At 43.7% G+C, this 17,961-nt stretch overlaps 1 protein-coding gene across 4 annotated transcripts in view; it reads right to left on the bottom strand.

Annotated features, from left to right (window-relative positions):
* Positions 1-333: 333 nt before the first annotated feature.
* The window catches only part of mcc (MCC regulator of WNT signaling pathway), a 123,204-nt gene continuing 105,576 nt past the window's right edge, over positions 334-17,961 (bottom strand). For 3 of the 4 annotated variants that reach the window (XM_030783840.1, XM_030783839.1, XM_030783842.1), the window contains 8 exons: positions 17,671-17,811; positions 15,130-15,230; positions 14,152-14,335; positions 11,643-11,877; positions 11,146-11,349; positions 2,382-2,476; positions 1,834-1,956; positions 334-967 (listed from right to left, as the gene is read on the bottom strand). In XM_030783840.1, the coding sequence (XP_030639700.1) occupies positions 787-967; positions 1,834-1,956; positions 2,382-2,476; positions 11,146-11,349; positions 11,643-11,877; positions 14,152-14,335; positions 15,130-15,230; positions 17,671-17,811 (1,264 nt within the window). In that variant the 3' untranslated portion in view covers positions 334-786. The remainder of the gene's footprint in view (positions 968-1,833; positions 1,957-2,381; positions 2,477-11,145; positions 11,350-11,642; positions 11,878-14,151; positions 14,336-15,129; positions 15,231-17,670; positions 17,812-17,961) is intronic. The other variant, XM_030783841.1, reaches the window with a different exon arrangement.

Consider the following 17,961-nt stretch of genomic DNA (forward strand, 5'->3'; position numbering starts at 1 on the left):
GACAATCATTATTTAACCACCAATCAAACTGATCTATACCAGCATCTTCACAGTCAGGTACTGCTCAGACAGACCTGTCAATCATCAGTAAACCACCAATCAGACTGATCCATACCAGCATCTTCACAGTCAGGTACTGCTCAGACAGACCTGTCAATCAGTTGACCACTGCAGTCATCACAACTAAGACCAGTAATGTGTTTGGGTATACTGAGTTTGTTACATAATCATAAGAAATACCTGAAAATATCATCCAACATAACTGGATTATAACATCATTAGGATAAGTTAGCTGTGAAATACAACAAAAAATATCATATTAAAATTTATATATGTTTGGAATACTGAAAAAGATGGAACACATATAAATGTGAGCAAAGTTTTTTTCGTATAGTGCACTCAAAAAAGGACCAGAAGTTTTGACCAGCACTAGTGTAGGATAATGTAAATATGCAGTATGTTTGAGTAATATTTCCCGCCGTCAAACAAGACTCCAGACGAAATGCTGATGGCACCAGCTCTCATAACAGCCTTTGACATGAACCTTCTTGTTAGAACATGCTGCGACAGGCCGTGAGGTGAAAGGGTTCATGACACCAGGGTTATATAATATGAGGAATCACAGCATAACCATTCCACTGTGATTTTCCACCAGGACCATCTGTGACATACTGGGGAAGAATGCTCTGGTGAATGGTTAATTGGTCTGTATGTTTCAGACTACGGTCTGATGGGATGGGGGAGTCTGGGGTGTGCTGGGGTGGGGCAGTCGGTGGGGAGTGTGTGTCAGAGCGAGGTTTCGTTGGTGTGTGGCCTTGACGTCTCCTCCTCTAGCAGAGCAATCCGTTGTTTGAGCATGCGGACCTGTGTGTCATGTCTCTCCACCATGGCCATCATCTGAGACTCCAGCTTCTTTAGTTTATTCTGGTGCTTCTTCTTTGCCTTCTCATACGCAGCCACCAGATTACTGTCAACACATCGCACAACACAACACACAACACAACACGCACACAACAGACATCACAACACGCACACAACGCACAACAGGCACACAACACGACACAATACACAACACCCAACACAACATACAATACAACACACAAACACAACACATAACACAATATACAATACACAACACAACACACAACATGCACACAGTTAGGGCTATCATCTCAGGTACAGGACAGCACAGAATTCAACTTCTGAAAATTGTATGTTTGTCCACAGATAATTTTATCATTTACATTTTACAGCTTGACATCTTAACACACCAGTCTCCCGAATATTTTTCTTCTTCTGCTTGACCGGTATCACAAGGGAAACTAACATCCACCATCTGTTCAGTGCAGCGTTTCTCTTAACACCACCACAAACACAAGCCAGAGCAGCCAGCCAAGTCAGGCCAGTCTCAACTTGACAACAATGAGCTGATCCTACTGACAACAATGGGCTGATCCTACTGACATCAATGAGCTGATCCTGCTTACAACAATGACCTGATCCTTCTGACAACAATGAGCTGATCCTACTGACATCAATGAGCTGATCCTACTGACTGCTGACACTCAGACCAATAGGACTATATTAGCTGAGTGGAGAGAACCTGATCGTTTCTGATGGTGTTTAATGTCCATGTGTTACTTGTTGAGCCCATTTCCCCTGAGATTCACTCACTTAAATCTCCACTGATCATTCAGACTAATGAGCCTCCCTCGCTGCGTCTTTAGCATTTACACTTAAACAAACGCCTTTAATGTGTCAGTTACACTTAAAACCCTTCAATGTGTCAGTTAGGATACAGTGACCAGCTTGTGTGGATGCTGTGTCTCTTACCTGTTAGCTCGTTTGAGGTCGTTGACGAACTCTGCTGACTGCTGATGGCGCACCTCACTGCTCTTCGTCAGTCTCTCCAAAGCAGCCACCAGGTCCTGAACCCGCCCCTTCAGCTTCTTCTCCCTGTAAACCATTAGTTACATCATTGCCAAAGACCTCACAACACACACATAGCATTCAGCTATCACAAAATATATATATATAGATATATATATAAATTATAAATTTATATATATATGTATATGTGTGTGTGTGTGTGTGTGTGTGTGTGTATATATATATATATATATATATATATATATATATATATAAAACCCAGCACTGCACCTCAGCAACGTGTATAAACAGAAAAACAGTGCAAGGCACCAACATCCTAGAGCAGATGTGACATGACAGGTTTTCAGAAAGATGGTAGGGGGTGAAGCATAAGTAATAAGTATTAGTTAACTGCAATGATAAATGGTAAATGGTAAAACGTGACACTGGCAGTCAGCAGATGCTGGGTATAACAGGGTGAGAAGTCTGCCTCCATTTTTAACAGCTCTCACCTCCTGAGGGCGCTGGTCAGCTCAGCGGCCAAGTCGCTGTCGCTGACTGTTCTCAGGTCAGAGAGGCTGACGGCAGGAGAATCTCCACAGTCCTGCTGAAGTAACACCAGAGGCAAGGACAAGTTAACACTGTTCATGCTTAATGTTGTTAGTGTGAACACATACAGAGTTGGCAGGGACTGATTATGAGGACATACTGATTAATACACACAAAGGAATGGGTCACCAATCTGTCATCTTTTCACTTACATGCATTTTAAGATGCTCACTTTTTTTGTTACAATATATTTTTGATACTTCATTTCAAAGAATCAAAGTGCAGTCTCTCAAATAATCCATCCAATGTGCTAATAAATATCAGATTTTTTTTTTTTTTTACATTTTTCTCCCCTTTTCTTTTCTTCCCAAGCTAGACATATTCAACTCTCTGTTTTTCCTAGTCCCTGTCAATTTATCAACTCCCACACTGGCTGGGGAGGGTACAGACTTCCATGTCTCTCCTCTGAGGCACATGGAGGCATGACCTCGCTAACACACACACACACACACGTTTACACACAGAGCTTCTAAGTGGTTATTAGGGGGAGCATCTCAGTGGTTGGGCAGTCAGGTCCTGTGATCAGTGAACACCACTACCCTCTCCGTGTGATGAATGGCTGTGGATATTGGTAGTGACACAGTGAGGTGATCTAACATGTATGGAGAAAGCCTAACAGCTTGATGTAGAGATACAATCACAAAGACTATTTATAAAATGGAACAATGTAGACCTCTCCCAATGACTTTTCAAAAAGCTTTAAAAAAGGATGTGTGTGCCAGTGTGTGTTTGTGTTTGTGTTTGTGTTTGTGTGTGGGGGGGGGGGGGGGTCTTTGCATGAGGATAGATCAAATATGCCTCTTTAACCATCTTTACTCTGTGTTTTGACAGTTAGGTCTGTCCTTCCATGTCCATGGCAATAGTAGATTTGTTCCATTCTAGCAGATCACATTGGAAAGAGGATCTACTGTCAATTTTAAGTTACATGGAACAGAGCTGTTGAATTCAGAGGGTGAAGATGCCATATATTTCTTCTCTTTCCTTATGCCACACAGAAATGCTGGCGAGCGCATTTTTTCAGATAGAAAAAAAGACAGGCAGCGCTTGATCTGAAAAGCAGTTAAGAACGTCTTTTGTTGCCATAACAACGTTAGCTAACAGGCTAGTTCTGCTAACGACAAACAGTAAACAGAAACACGTTCCAGAAACTCCTAGGATCTGTCCAATTTGACGCCAAACGGCCTCTTTATGATGAATATTATGATAGAATTTCACTATCATGTCCCACAGTTCACTGTGCTGAGAAACTAATTAATTTCTCCACTGCTACCTTCTCCATTTTGTGGAAACGACAGGTCTCACTAATCCGCTTGTGATTTGTCAGTTGTCAAAAAAGCGCTTGACGTAGGTGTTTTTTTTCTAAGTTGAACTTTTTTCAGCTTAAAAAAACACCCTGAGCTGCAGGAAAAAACGGGGACGATGACGTTCAAAAAAATGCTCAGGGCGTTTTTGAAAACATCGTCTACTCAATAGGATTTTTATGTAAAACAGATGCTGACAGTTTCAAAAAAGACGCTACGTGTGAACACAAACCTTACCACAAACCCTAAACCCTAATCGTAATCCTTATTCTACTTGTAACCAGAGGTGGCAAAAGTAAAAGCAGAAGTACTTTTGCTAAAAAAGTACTCTAAGTAGAGTTAGACTGACAACTGTTTTTGTAAAGGGTAAGTGAGTGACTATTTTACTCTTAAGTGTTTTTCAGGAGGGATATTTTAACTCTACCTAGAGTAATTTTTTTTGTTAGCAAAAGTACTACTTTAACTTTTGCCACCTCTGCTTCTAACCCAAACCCCCAGCCTCTAACCCTAACCCCTAATCTTAACCCTACTACTAACCCTAACCCTTGACCCCTAACCATACCTCACTAACTCTTTATTGTTCCATAGTGGCAAAAAGCTTGTGTGATGTTTAAACCTGGATTAGTCTTCACCCAGGACAGGCAAAATAAAGATGATCTTCCTATCTCTCTCTCCCATATACAGCCTGTTCTTAACAGTTACTAGCATGTAGAGTAAGACACACTGCAGGAGGAGGTCGGTCACACACACACACACACACACACACACACACACACACACATATACATATACATATACACACTCAAAGACATACAAAAGACAATCCAAGACTGTCCACCACCTCCAAAAAGGTCTCTATGAATGTGAGTGGAGGAAACAACCAGAAACCAGCCAACCAGAAAAGGGACAGAAAGAAACCAACCAACCAGAAAAGAGAGAAAGAAACCAACCAATCAGAAACCTGACTACGAGAAAAGAAATATGCAGGAGCTAGCTGGTCTGGTCAGACTGGCAAATCCCACAGAACAGACAAACTTCTTGTCGGAAGGTAATGCAAGAAACTGGGTCCATACTACCCTCCAGATTCTGAAAAAAACACTATCAGGACACCCTCACCATTCTCATGCAGGGTCTGGAAATGCTATGAGAAAGAAGATCTTTGGAGTAGCAATTCACTGTGCCCAAACCCAGCCAAACCCCAAACCCAAAAGAACTACAGGTGGAAACGGAGCAGGTATACCATTATTGTTGCAACATACCAGAGACTGTGACCAACAGGTCCAGCCACACAGTTATCTGCCAACAAGCGCCAGGTAGCCTACTCACAAATGAAGCAGAACAGGATCAACAGGAGAACACCATCAGGCAAGAAGTACTAGGAGCAGCCTTTTGGAGATAATATGGTGGAAGACCAAGGGGCTGAGTTGCCCACAGTGACATGATAAACTACCCACAGATACTCGGGAAACAGGTCCCAGCACAGGCAAGACGTACAGGAAAATATACAACGTCAGCTAAGCCTTCCCCTGGACCACCATACTAAGCCCTACTAACTCCTCTGTAACCTACCAAACCCCACCTGACCCAGCCTCACTCCTCCATGCCCTCACCCCAAACTGACCAGCTTCCACCTTCTCCCACTGTCGCCTCACAGCAAGAAGGTCCTGGGTTCGAATCCCGGCTGTCCCATTTCCTTTCGGTGTGATGTTGTAACCGCCACAGCGGCCTGCTACTTCATCCATATGTGTGCTATGACAATGTGTAAGATGTATATCTGTGCATATGAGTGTTGCATATGGGAAGAGTAGTACTTCCTCCAGTGACTAGGTGAGAGTAGCCAGCCACTTAGTGCAGTAACACAATAGAAGAGGACAGAGCCTGGGGACGGGTGAGCTTAGGTGTGGCTGGAGGGGCTTGTTTGTAAGAAAAACCTGAATGACCTGGGGCTATTCCAGAAAGCGGGTTTAGTGAAAACTCTGAGCTAGTTAACTCAGAGCATGTAGTAAACCTCCTGATAGAAGAGGCATATGGCTTTGTTTTGCTAGGAGAATGAAGCCATAGGGCTTTTCTATTAGGAGGTTTACTGAGTGCCTGCTGGGACTCAGTCAAGAGGCCTACCTTAGTTTGATTGGAATCATAACTGGACTAACTATAGTTTGGTAGATATATGGAGGTTGGTCAATCCACGAGAAAGAGAGTATACCTTCTTTTCACATATGCATAAATCATATTCAAGGATAGATTATTTCCTGGTCTCTAGAGAAATGACTGAGGCGGTGGCTGACTGTAAGACTGGGGTGATAGCTTTGTCTGATCATGCTCTAGTAGAGTTAAGCATAGTGATTAAGTCGAGTTGAACTAGGGTAAATAGGTGGAGACTAAATACATTGCTGCTTCAGGACCCTTCATTTAAGATGGCTATGGAGACCTTCCTTAAGGATTTTTTTTATCATAATATTGGCTCAACGGAGAGACTGGGGACGGTGTAGGAAGCCTCAAAGGCATACATAAGGGGCAGGATAATCTCACACCCCAGCTCTCTGAAAAAACTGAGCTTGAAGAGCTTGAATCTCCGATTAAAAGTGAAGAAAATGAAATGTCACAACTTTACAGTGACAAATTTGTGATTTGAAATATCAGCTAAATGAGATATACAATAATTTACAATTACAGTTTTGTTATTTGGCAGACGCTTTTAGCCAAAGCGACTTACAATCAGTGCATCAGCCGGATTTCTAATACCTCATGAGCAGAGATCACAATAAGACTGAGCGTCAATTTACCCCTTCGTATTGCACCCCTGGAATACTTTGACAAACACAGATACAAGACAGGGTTTTTTTTTTTGTTTGTTTTTTTGTTTTTTTAGGAAAGGGAGGTTTGGCAGTGGGGGACAGGTGGGTTCTAAAGAGGTGGGTTTTCAGTTTCCGGTGGAAGATGTTAAGAGATTCCGCAGTCCTAACTGCATGAGGGAGGCCATTCCACCACCACGGGGCAATGGCGGAGAGGAGGCGTGGTCGGGAGGAGCGGCTGCCGGGTTCCCGAAGTGAGGGGACCGTCAGTTGACCAGAGGTTGTAGAGTGGAGGGTTCTAGTAGGCGTATACGGAGTTATAAGGGACTGAAGGTATGATGGGGCGGAGCCTCTTGTGGCCTGGTAGGCCAGCACCAGTGTCTTGAACTGGATGCGGGATGCTACCGGAAGCCAGTGGAGCGCAGTAAGCAGTGGAGTGACATGAGAGTGCTTAGGGAGGTTGAATACCAGGCGTGCAGGGGCGTTCTGCACGAGCCGGAGTGGCCTGATGGCGCCGGTCGGCAAGCCCGCCAGTAGAACGTTGCAGTAGTCCAGGCAGGAGATGACAAGCGCTTGGACCAGGAGCTGGGTCGCCTGTTGTGTGAGGAATGGGTGGATTCTCCTGATGTTATATAGGGAGAATCTGCATGATCGAGTGACTGCCGCGATGTGATCTGAGTAGGTCAGCTGGTTGTCAAGGGTTACGCCAAGGTTTTTGGCTGCTGTGGTGGGGAACACCACAGATCCCTCAATGGTGATTGCAGTGTTGATTGTTGGGGAGTTCTTAGCGGGGAAAAACAGAAGCTCAATTTTCTCCAGGTTGCGGTTGAGGTGTTTAGCGGACATCCAGGAGGCAATGTCAGCTAAGCATGCTGCGATATGAGACTGAACCTGAGAGTCGGGGGGGGGGGGGGGGGGGGGGGAGAAGAACAGCTGTGTGTCATCAGCGTAGCAGTGGTAAGAGAGACCATGGGCAGAGATAACTTGACCGAGTGATCTGGTGTAGAGAGAGAAGAGGAGTGGACCAAGTACAGAACCTTGTGGGATTCCCGTGTGGAAAGGGCGGGGGGAGGAGACCGATTCCCTCCAAGAGACCTGGTAGGAGCGGTCAGACAGACAGGACTTGAACCATGCGAGTGCAGAACCCGCGAAGCCCAGCCCAGCAAGGGATGAGAGGAGAATCTGGTGGTTGACCGTGTCAAATGCTGCGGAGAGGTCTAGGAGTATGAGGACAGAGCTGAGAGACTTCGCTCTGGCCAAGTAGAGCTCCTCCGAGACAGCAAAGAGGGCCGTCTCGGTGGAGTGGCCGGCTTTGAATCCAGATTGATTCTGATCCAGGAGATTGTTCTGCAGAAGATATGGAGAGTTGGTTATATACTGCACGTTCCAAGGTTTTGGAAAGAAAGAGTAGGAGAGATAAGAAGGCAAAATATGTCCTCTTTACATTAAAAACAAGCTTCTATGAAAGTGGAGAGAAATCTGGCAAGCTGTTGGCAAGACAACTGAAACAAAAAGATGCCAGCTTCTTAATCCCAGCAATTAACGATAACAAGGGGGAAGTTTTAACAGATAATGTGGAAATCAACATGGTCTGTAGGCATCTGTAGATGAGGACAAGTGTCAGGATTTTTTTTCAAAAATAAACCTTCCTACAGTGTCCCCAGCCCAGGTGGGGATGTTGGACGCACTTGTAGATGAGTCTGAAGTTAGGGAGGCTATATTGTCAATGAAGTCCAGTAAATCACCAGGTTTAGATGGTTTATACAGAAGCGTTTGCAGTGGTACAGCTGCCACGAACATTCAATGATGCAGTAATCACTATATTGCAGAAAAAAGACCCCTATGAGCCAAGTAGATTTAGACCAATTAGTTTGGAAAATGTAGATTGCAAGATATTGACTAAGGTATTAGCAATGAGAATGAAGAAAGTTCTACCACAAATTATTAATGATGACCAGGTCGGTTTTAATAAAGGCAGATCATCAGCTGACAACCTTAGACGCCTACTCCATCTTATGTGGTTAAACTGCAAAGAAGATGTTCCAGTTGCTGCTTTCTCGCTTGATGCCATGAAAGCATTTGATAGGGTGGAGTGGGGGTATCTGATGTATACTTTACAGGCTTTTGGCTTTGGGGCAGGATTTATTAAATGGGTTAAGGTACTTTATTCAGCACTGCAGGCAGCGGTTCTTACGAATGGCATTACACCCCCTTTCTAGGCAGGGTGATCCTCTATCCCCATTGCTCTTTACACTGTTTGTGGAACCACTGGCAGTTTCAATCAGAGATGATGCGAGAATTAAGGGGGTGCTGGCAGGAGGTAGGGGGCATAAACTGTTTTTGTACACAGACAACATTTTGTTGTTACTATCAAACCCAGCCTCCCCTATTCCAGGTGTCATGGGCATTGTTGAGAGTTTTTCTGAGATTTCAGGTTACAAAATCAACAGGCAAAAATCAAAGTTCATGCCAATCTCCATAGGTTGCTCCCCTGCTGACATTGGTGCATTTTCATTTAAATGGCTACCATCAGGAATGAAATATCTGGGTATAAAATTGACTACAGACTTCAAGGAGATTGTTCAAATTAATATAAATCCAATGCTCCAAAATATTAACCTTAGCTTTGCCAAGTGGAAAATGTTGAATTTATCTCTGTGGGTAAAAATAAATACAGTTAAAACATTTAAAAGACTAACTGTATCTCTGTGATGATTCCTTTAAATCTTCCTGTGTCAGTGCTTGAGCAGTATAACAAGGTAGTTAGGGATTACCTGTGGAATGGGAAGAAACCTCAAATTAGTTTGATTAAGCTGTTTACCACCAAGGGGAAAGGAGGAATGGCATTGCCAAATATAGAACTATACAATTGTAGGGGCTGCTAAGCCCATAACCCATAATTCCCTGCTCAACCTCATGGGTATTTGAACAATCGCTTCATATTACTTAACAACCCTTGTCAATTACAAAATGAACCTCTCGTGGATCCTTGGCATCCTTCTCACCTTATCATCTGGCCAGTCCAGTGAAGTGTTGGAACCTGGACCTCCCACTTGCATCGTCCTCCAGGAGGCTCCTGGAGTCCTTATTCACACCCAGCGGATATATGTTCGTTTAGACCCCTGGGATGTGTATCGCAAACACATCTTTTGGTGCCCCCATGTTAGGATTGCTATAGTACTTTTGGTGCCCCGTGTGAGGAATGGTATTGTTGGCTTCAGTGACATTGTTGCAATAACAAACAAAAATTCAGTTTGCTGAGCAATTCCAGGTGTCAACCAGTAGCTTTACTGGTCCATTTTAAACTGCCAAGGCATATATCCAGTTGTAGTTTTGAGCTGATTGTAGTGTTGAAGTATTAACTTTTATTAATTGCTAATTATCTGACAGCCCCTGTACCGGTCATATTGTAAGAATAGTTAGTAGGGAGTCTGTAATTGTGTTACTAGCAGCCTGTATGGAGTCACAAGCACTGTTTGTTGCCATAGTAACTTGTACAACCAGTTGGCATACCTTTAGAGAGTAGTTAATAAACAAAAGTCTACAATGATAACACGGGTAGTTACCCCATTTGATGGTGCAGGCCACAAGTCAGAAGTTTCACCTGTGCACTTTCTTTTTCTTTTTGCTGTTTAAGTACTGCATTTCTGTCGTTGCCTTGTGGCTTTCGACTTTGGCTTAAGGTAGAGGGTTAGATTAAACATCAGTGATCTTATCAGGCATAAGTCTGTGCCCCAGACTAGGCAGACAGAATGAGCCGTAATACCCTACCTATGTCAGGAGGTGAGGAGGATATCCCTCCTCCTTTGGAGTCCGTCCCCTTCTCTGATTTCATAGCCAACCTCCTCAAGACTTCCCCTCGGGAGAAAGAGGAACTTGAGAAGCTGACCCAAGATGAGTGTCAGACAGATCAACAGCTTGATCCAGTATGTGCAGAGCCCCCGACACGGAGTCATTAAGTTATTTATACTCCATCATCAACAAACCCGCTTGAAATTCTCCAGGGGGAGAACAGGGAACTGAGCACCAGTCGCGACAGGCTGGATGCCAGGAACCAAGCCCTGCGCAGTGAGCTCAGGCTCACCAATGAGTCGCTAGAGGAGTGTGCCCGTAAACTCCAGCTAGCTGAGTGGTCTAGCAGAGAAGCTGCTGATGACCAGGCCTGGGAAGAAAGCCGCAAACACACGCTAGGGCCCAAGCAGTGCTTGATGCACCCCTCATAGAGGCAGAGGCAGAAGCAGAGCTAGAAGCTGAGGGAGAAGCAGAGTCCAACATAGACGCTAAGGATTACTTAGCCCAACGCCAAATAGCCCTCCCAGCTGAACAAAGGCACGGGTCTATAGCCCCCTCTCGTAACCCAGGAGGAGCCAGGTTACGTAACACATAACACAACCCTGTAACATAACACAACCCTGTAACATAACACAGGGCTTCATGTAAGTTGATTGGAAACCCTTGTGTACAGTTAGTAATGTGACATGTGTGCATACCCTCTCCTTGTGTACAGTTAGTAATGTGACATGTATGCATACCTTCTCCTTGTGTACAGTTAGTAATGTGACATGTATGCATACCCTCTCCTTGCCCCCAGCACTGCTCCCAGTTGATCCCAGTGATTTGCGTCTCTGTTCCTGATGTTCCTCCACCTCAGACTTCAGATGCTCGATGTGCACCAGATAGGCCTGCTCCTGGGCCTCACGTGTGCTCAGTTTGAGCTCCAGAGCCTTTTTCTCCTTCTCTAGCAAATACAGCTGGGCCTTTAACTCAGCCATCTCCTCCTACAGAGCAGAGAGAGGGAGGGAGTGGTTTGGACCAATATACACAAAAGAGAGGGATGTCAAGGAGAAGGGGTAGTAGAAACCAGAGCAATGTGAATCATGTGTGCAGTATATCTGTGTATGGCCATGCGCTGGTTAGTAGCATATGGCCGTGCATGATTCTGTCGTGTATGGTTGTGCATCTGTTTTATGGTGCAGTTCAGTTTTGCTTTGCTTTGCTGTGCTGTGCTGTGCTGTCATGTGCTGTGCTGTCATTTGCTGTGCTGTGCTGTAATGTGCTGTGTTGTGCTTGCCTTCATGGCCATGAGCTCTTGCATGAGCACAGCGTTCTCCAGGTCCAGTCTCTGAGAGTCTCCATGTGGTTTCACATCGTAGTTGAGTGGGTCGATGTGAAAGCTCTCCAGCTCAAGCATGGTCAATTTGACTGCAGCACGGTCGTTCTTCAGCTGCTGGATGTAGTCCTTCAAACGCTGCTCATCCTCCTTAGAGAAGTCTGTGTCACAGCTACTGGCTGTAGAGCTGGTGGTACTATACATGGATGGACAGAGATGTTAAAGCAATTAGCAAAAATGCAATACTCTCCATAAACACCAACAAAGCTGGGTAAACAGAAACGCATACACCCTCCTCTTTAAACATGTGATGAGTAGACAGTAAAATTTACATGTGCATAGTCATATTTATGCATACAGAGACACACATAGAGAAGGTCAACACAATTTTACATGTTTTTTTTAATTAAGCTTTGTTGATCCAGGATTGTCAAGTTTTGCTAATGTAGTTTTCTGTACATTCCAGCCCAGTTTGAGCTGGGTAGGATATGGTAGCACTCTGTCAGATGCTGCCTGTAAAGTTGAAAAGACTTCATTTGGAGCTGGAGCCAGAGCTGAGCCGTAGATGATGGCAACATACATAGGAACTTTTACATCGACTTTACTATCAAAGATATTGGCGTTAACAGTGAACCACAAAGGAGCAAAAATTTATCCTTGTGGTCCATCGGATCTGAACCTATTCTGTCAGTCAAACTGAACTGCTGGATCAGCCATCTATTCTTCTGGCATAATAGCAACAGCCGATCTTTGCAGCATTTTGACATGGTCCAAAGTAGCACATGCCCAAGACAAACTAATGCTATTGTGACAGAAGCAGGTGAAATAGGTCACTTGCAAGTTTTGTTGTAGCTGCCCAAATGCTGAGGCTTAACTGAATATTCCATGGCTATTTAAAATTGTTTTCAACTAATTACCTGATTACCTGAACTGATTAACTGATTACGTGAAATTCCAGAATTTTCAGATAGAATACAGAATTTGAGAATTAGAATTTAGAATTATATCAATGACTGTGGCCCTGTTTACAGTTGGTTTTAAAATGCATCAGATCACAAGTGGACAGCATTAAATACAAGTGTAAACAACCACTAAGACGCATTCTGATCTGATCACTCAAACCACTTACCGAGGTGGTCTGGGACGCATTTGACCACATATCTTTTGTAGTGTAAACGCTAATGCGTCCTGATGCGTCCCTGACAGAGACTAACATAATAACCTTCTAACGAAACTAACGTAGCAGTAACGAAATACGAACACAAGTGGTCAGCTGGACACCTTAGAGATGCATGATAGACACAGGTGTAAACAGCAATGAGTCCATGTGTAGTTTCAGGGTGCTCGTATTCAAAGAATCAATGCCAGCTGATGTATTTGCCTGACATGTTCATTCAACACAAATTAAATTTCACCAAATTTCATTTATGAAAAAGTTCCGACTTGTATAGCGAGCCCAGGCTCCCTCCATGCCAAAAGACAGATTATTTCTCAGTCACGCTGATAAATATTAAGTAAAGTAAAGTGACCCTTGTCATCAAACATAAATTTTCACTTTCTGATGGAGGGTGGGACAAACATCTGCAGCTTTACTAGCATTCCCAGAATTCCTACAGAGAAAAGGGGGGAAACAATTGGCTCTTGATACGACATGGTGCAGACCAAAACCAGAATAAAGAAATATTGGCTGGTTATAAGAACTTCCTATTGTGGGTTTGAAATGGAATCTATTAACCATGAACTCCAGGGCAGTAAAACAGTGATCCATCCATTCAGAGAACAGAGGGAGAGACAGACACTAATGCAGGATGAGAGATGTGTTTGACACGAATCATTCACCCCTCTCAGAAGAATGATAAACACATGGTTACACTTACAGACACACAGACACACACCACAGCCAACTGTCACCTTACACATTAAAACAAAATTATTAATGTGGACATACATTATTTCTTTTCATGCATCACCTGTACATTAAACATTATTGACTGCAAACATAAAATTGTTGCTTCTGTTATCATATCCCAAAAGAAAAAACTGTAAACAGTAAATTCTCTACCTGAAATATCAGCACAAGCAGACTGGTTCCAAAATGACACAGCAAGCTCAGGCTTTTGACTGAGATTCATTAACACTCATAAACACACCCCTAAACACACCATTCAGACGCCGCCTCAGTCATCTACCTACGCCTAATGTTAATGCCAAGCCTCTGTTAAGTGAATAAATGTGAATGTAAAATGTAAATGTCAAAGGAATAAAAGGCAAGGGACACCACTCATGAACTACACAAAATGCAAAAAACAGCATGAGGACATCTGCACACACTGCAATAGCAGGATGGCAGAGAAGTTTTCACTAACACTCATTGTCATCAGTAGCTGTGAATACATATACAAACTGCTTTCACAATGAGAAGTGATTAAAAGTCCCTGTGTTCTGTTTATACACACACACACACAAACACCTGGTGTGACTGTTAGAGGACAGGCTCTCCCAGGGCTGGACGCTGCAGCCACTGACAGTGAACGCAGCCCCACAGCTTCCGTCCAGTCGGTTCAGCAGGTCTTTGGCAGCGTTCTCCGCCGTCTTCCTGCAGTCATGAGCTCGCTTCAGCACCTGCGTGATGCTCTCCTCACTCACCTGGTCTCCTAGGAAACACAGGAAAACAAACCGGCACACTCCAAACTGCAAGTCATAAGCCTCAATTTGCCTTAAAAATTACACACCTCCAAAAAGTCACCATTATTTTTTTCCCTTCTTTTACTATTAGCTTGACTCAAAAACTTTTATTTCATCAGTGCTGTGGATTCTGATCAATTTTGAGGATGAATGTAGAGGAGGGGACTGAATGGGATGTGAGAGGCAAGGGTGTAGAATTTATTCAATGTATTTGGTACACAAACGGTTCTCGAACGAGATCTCGTTCTCCTACTACGAGTCCCTGCCTCTCTAACCCAATATCGCTAATAGGATTGGCTTTGCCATTTCTTGCTGAAATGAGAGAGGCTGCACATCTAGTTGATGGAGCTTTGGCGCTTCAACAACCAGCTGTAGCTACAGCCTCTCACACGTTCATAGTTCTCTCTGTATTATGCTACGTGAGGATTAAATCATAGACCAAAATGTCATGATAAATTCTGTCTTATGTAAGGCAGTGCATCAGTGTGAAAATACCCCCATCTCTCTAGTTCAGCTCGTGGCCTTTTAATGAAAACCTATTCGTCTGAATTAGGACTGCAACAAAGCATGTAAGATGTAGACAGGCCAGTGTGACTGTGTGTGTGAGTGCAGTGTTTATATGTGTGTGTGCGTATTTGGTTTGGTTTTAGTGTAGGTATTCATTTGATGAGGAGAGAGATTATGTATGTGCATGCATGTTTGGGTGTGTGTGAGTGTGTTTCTGTGTGTGTGTGTGTGTGTTCATGTGTTGTTATTCACTCACCCAAAGTGCTCACTCCAGCTGCCTTGAACTGACCCAGGACCAGACCCTGTTCACTCTCTGCTAGTGCCAGTAACAGCTCATATGCTTCAATACACTGTTCACTGCACAAAATACAGGAAACACAACTCATACACTTCAATACACTGTTCACTGCACAAAACACATGAAAACACAACTTATATGCTTCAATACACTATTCACTGCACAAAACACAGGAAAACACAACTCATACACTTCAATACACAGGACAACCCACTTGACACAGCCCACACATACACACACCTGTTCACAATTTAAACACATATACAGAAACACACACATGTACACACACAAAGACGCTATCTTGGAATCCATGACAAACACATATACACACACAGGCACACACACTTGAACATGCACACACACAGAAGACATGTGATGGTCTTTATGTTTTCAAGTCAAGAGGTCATAATGAGCCCAGACACACTGGGAGGTCAAGAGGTCATAACAAGCCCAGACACACTGGGAGGTCAAGAGGTCAAAACAAGCCCAGTCACACTGGGAGGTAAAGAGGTCATAATGAGCCCAGACACACTGGGAGGTCAAGAGGTCATAACAAGCCCAGACACACTGGGGGGCCAAGAGGTCATAACAAGCCCAGACACACTGGGAGGTCAAGAGGTCATAACAAGCCCAGACACACTGGGAAGGACAATCAAACACAGCTGAGGCCTTCGGTCTTTCTGACTGCAGCTGTTTTATCAGAAACTAAATACACGAAACTGCACTACAAACCCATTTACATTCTGCATTATGCAAATGACAGGTGTGCACCTATTGCACACCTGTCTGGCCAAGGAGGGGTCTCCTCTCTCTGTGGTCCTTCTCAAGATTTCTCCCATTTTCCCATTTCCCTTTTGGGTTTTTGGGGAGTTTTTTCTTGCCCGTCATGAGGATTAAGTCAGGAGGTGCCATCCTGTTTTGATTTTGACTGTTGTGGCCTGTATAGCTCTGTGTGGTCGTTAGTTGAGGCTAATGCGCATACATCACATACATTGTTTCAACTTTGAAATAATAACTTGGTTGTTGTTAGCAGCCTTGAGGATTAATGTCGTTGGAGTATGCTGACCTAAAAAACGATCAAATTTAAAAGTTTAAAGAAAACCCATTCGCCTGGAACATTTGTCTCAGTTTGCCGAATTTGAAAGCACTTCTGTATTTGCTCCCACAGCGATGGGCTGGTCATCCAAAGCGATTGATTCAGTTACCCTCTCAGTAATCTTTTTGGCCTTGTCACTGTCTCGAGGAAATGTCTCTCTCCATTTAAATGTATATCCTCCAATGTGTGTTGCTTTGGAGCAGCCTTTGCCTGAGTTACCTGAGTGAACTCACTGTATTCCATCGAGTGTTTATTTTTTAGGTGCCGTATCAAAGCGGTAGCAGCCTATTGAACGCAGCTCCTACCGCCTCGCGAAATGCGCGCATTACAAACATAACAAGTGGCTGTTGGACTGCTTTTGTTTCCCCATTTTAAAATATTTCCACACTGCAGACATTTTAGCCACGTCCTGCCACAAATTATGCTCTCCGTTTATGACACCTGTGTGACAGCTGATGTAAAACAAAGGATTGGGCTCAGGGTCGTGCCGATACCGATCAGTTAAAAAATGCCCTGATCGCCCCGATACCGATCTTTGAGATCAGATCACCACATCCCTACTGAGTAGTAAACATTTGTCAGTGACCAAATAAAACCACTGTCATGCAACCATCCCTGGAGAATTATGACCTGCATGTTGTAGGCCTAAATGCCAAGTCACACAGCCGAACGGCTGCAGCGTGTCTCTGTCCAACAAATCAGCTCCTTCATAAAGAAATGGTGTTAAAAATTATTTTATATTTTTATACTTCGGCCATGATTTCAGCTGGCCAGTCAATTTTGCAGGACAACAGCAAATCGTTCCATTTATGTTTCAATGTTAGCCTAACCTTAGTCTTAACCTGCAATGTCTGGACAGGGCCATCCCTTTAATACAAATTAGCCAACTTACACTAATGATATTTTGGTATGGGAATATTTTGGCAAGGGGATATTTTGGTACAGGAACCTTTTGTTATGGGTACATTTTGCCCATAATAGTATATTTTGTGAAGCACATGCTGATGCAAACTGAAGAGAGGTTCCTTCCTCTATATTCATTTTAATTCTCATTCTTTTATTTTTATTTCATATCAGTCAGGTGCTGATACTTAAATTAAATTTACCCATAATTCCACTCTATAGTTCAGTAAACAGACCATCCATTGAGTAAGCACTGGCCTTTTGGCAAACAGTGGTGTCTGAAGCACTGAGACAGACGTTCTAGGTAAGACAGGCCATTTATCTGTTGAAGGTGACGCACGACTGTTGCCATGGGCAACCCAGCCCAATCAGTTCACAAAGTTTATCCTGTCGATCTACAGGCAAGTGTGTGAGAGTAGGTTGTTTGTGTACGCTATGTGTGTTCACCCGTACTGCACAGGTGTGTGAGAGTAGGTTGTGTGTGTAGACTGTGTGTTCACCTGTACTGCAGAGCGAGCCGGAGAGCGGTGGTGTTGGACTCATATTTACCCACCAGCATACTCATTCTCTCTGCATTACTCTTACACTCCTCCAGCGTAATAGTCAGCAGATCATTCTGAGACTTCAGGTGCTCTATGCGACTGGAGAGAGAAAACACACACATACACACAAAAACAAACACGCACACACAAACACACGCACGCACGCATGCACACACACACACACACAAACACACACACACACACAAACACAAACATTGCAATGAGAGCAAAGCATACGAATAAACCAAA

This window comes from Chanos chanos, chromosome 9 (assembly GCF_902362185.1).
Source record: "Chanos chanos chromosome 9, fChaCha1.1, whole genome shotgun sequence".
Taxonomy (NCBI): Eukaryota; Metazoa; Chordata; class Actinopteri; order Gonorynchiformes; family Chanidae; genus Chanos; species Chanos chanos.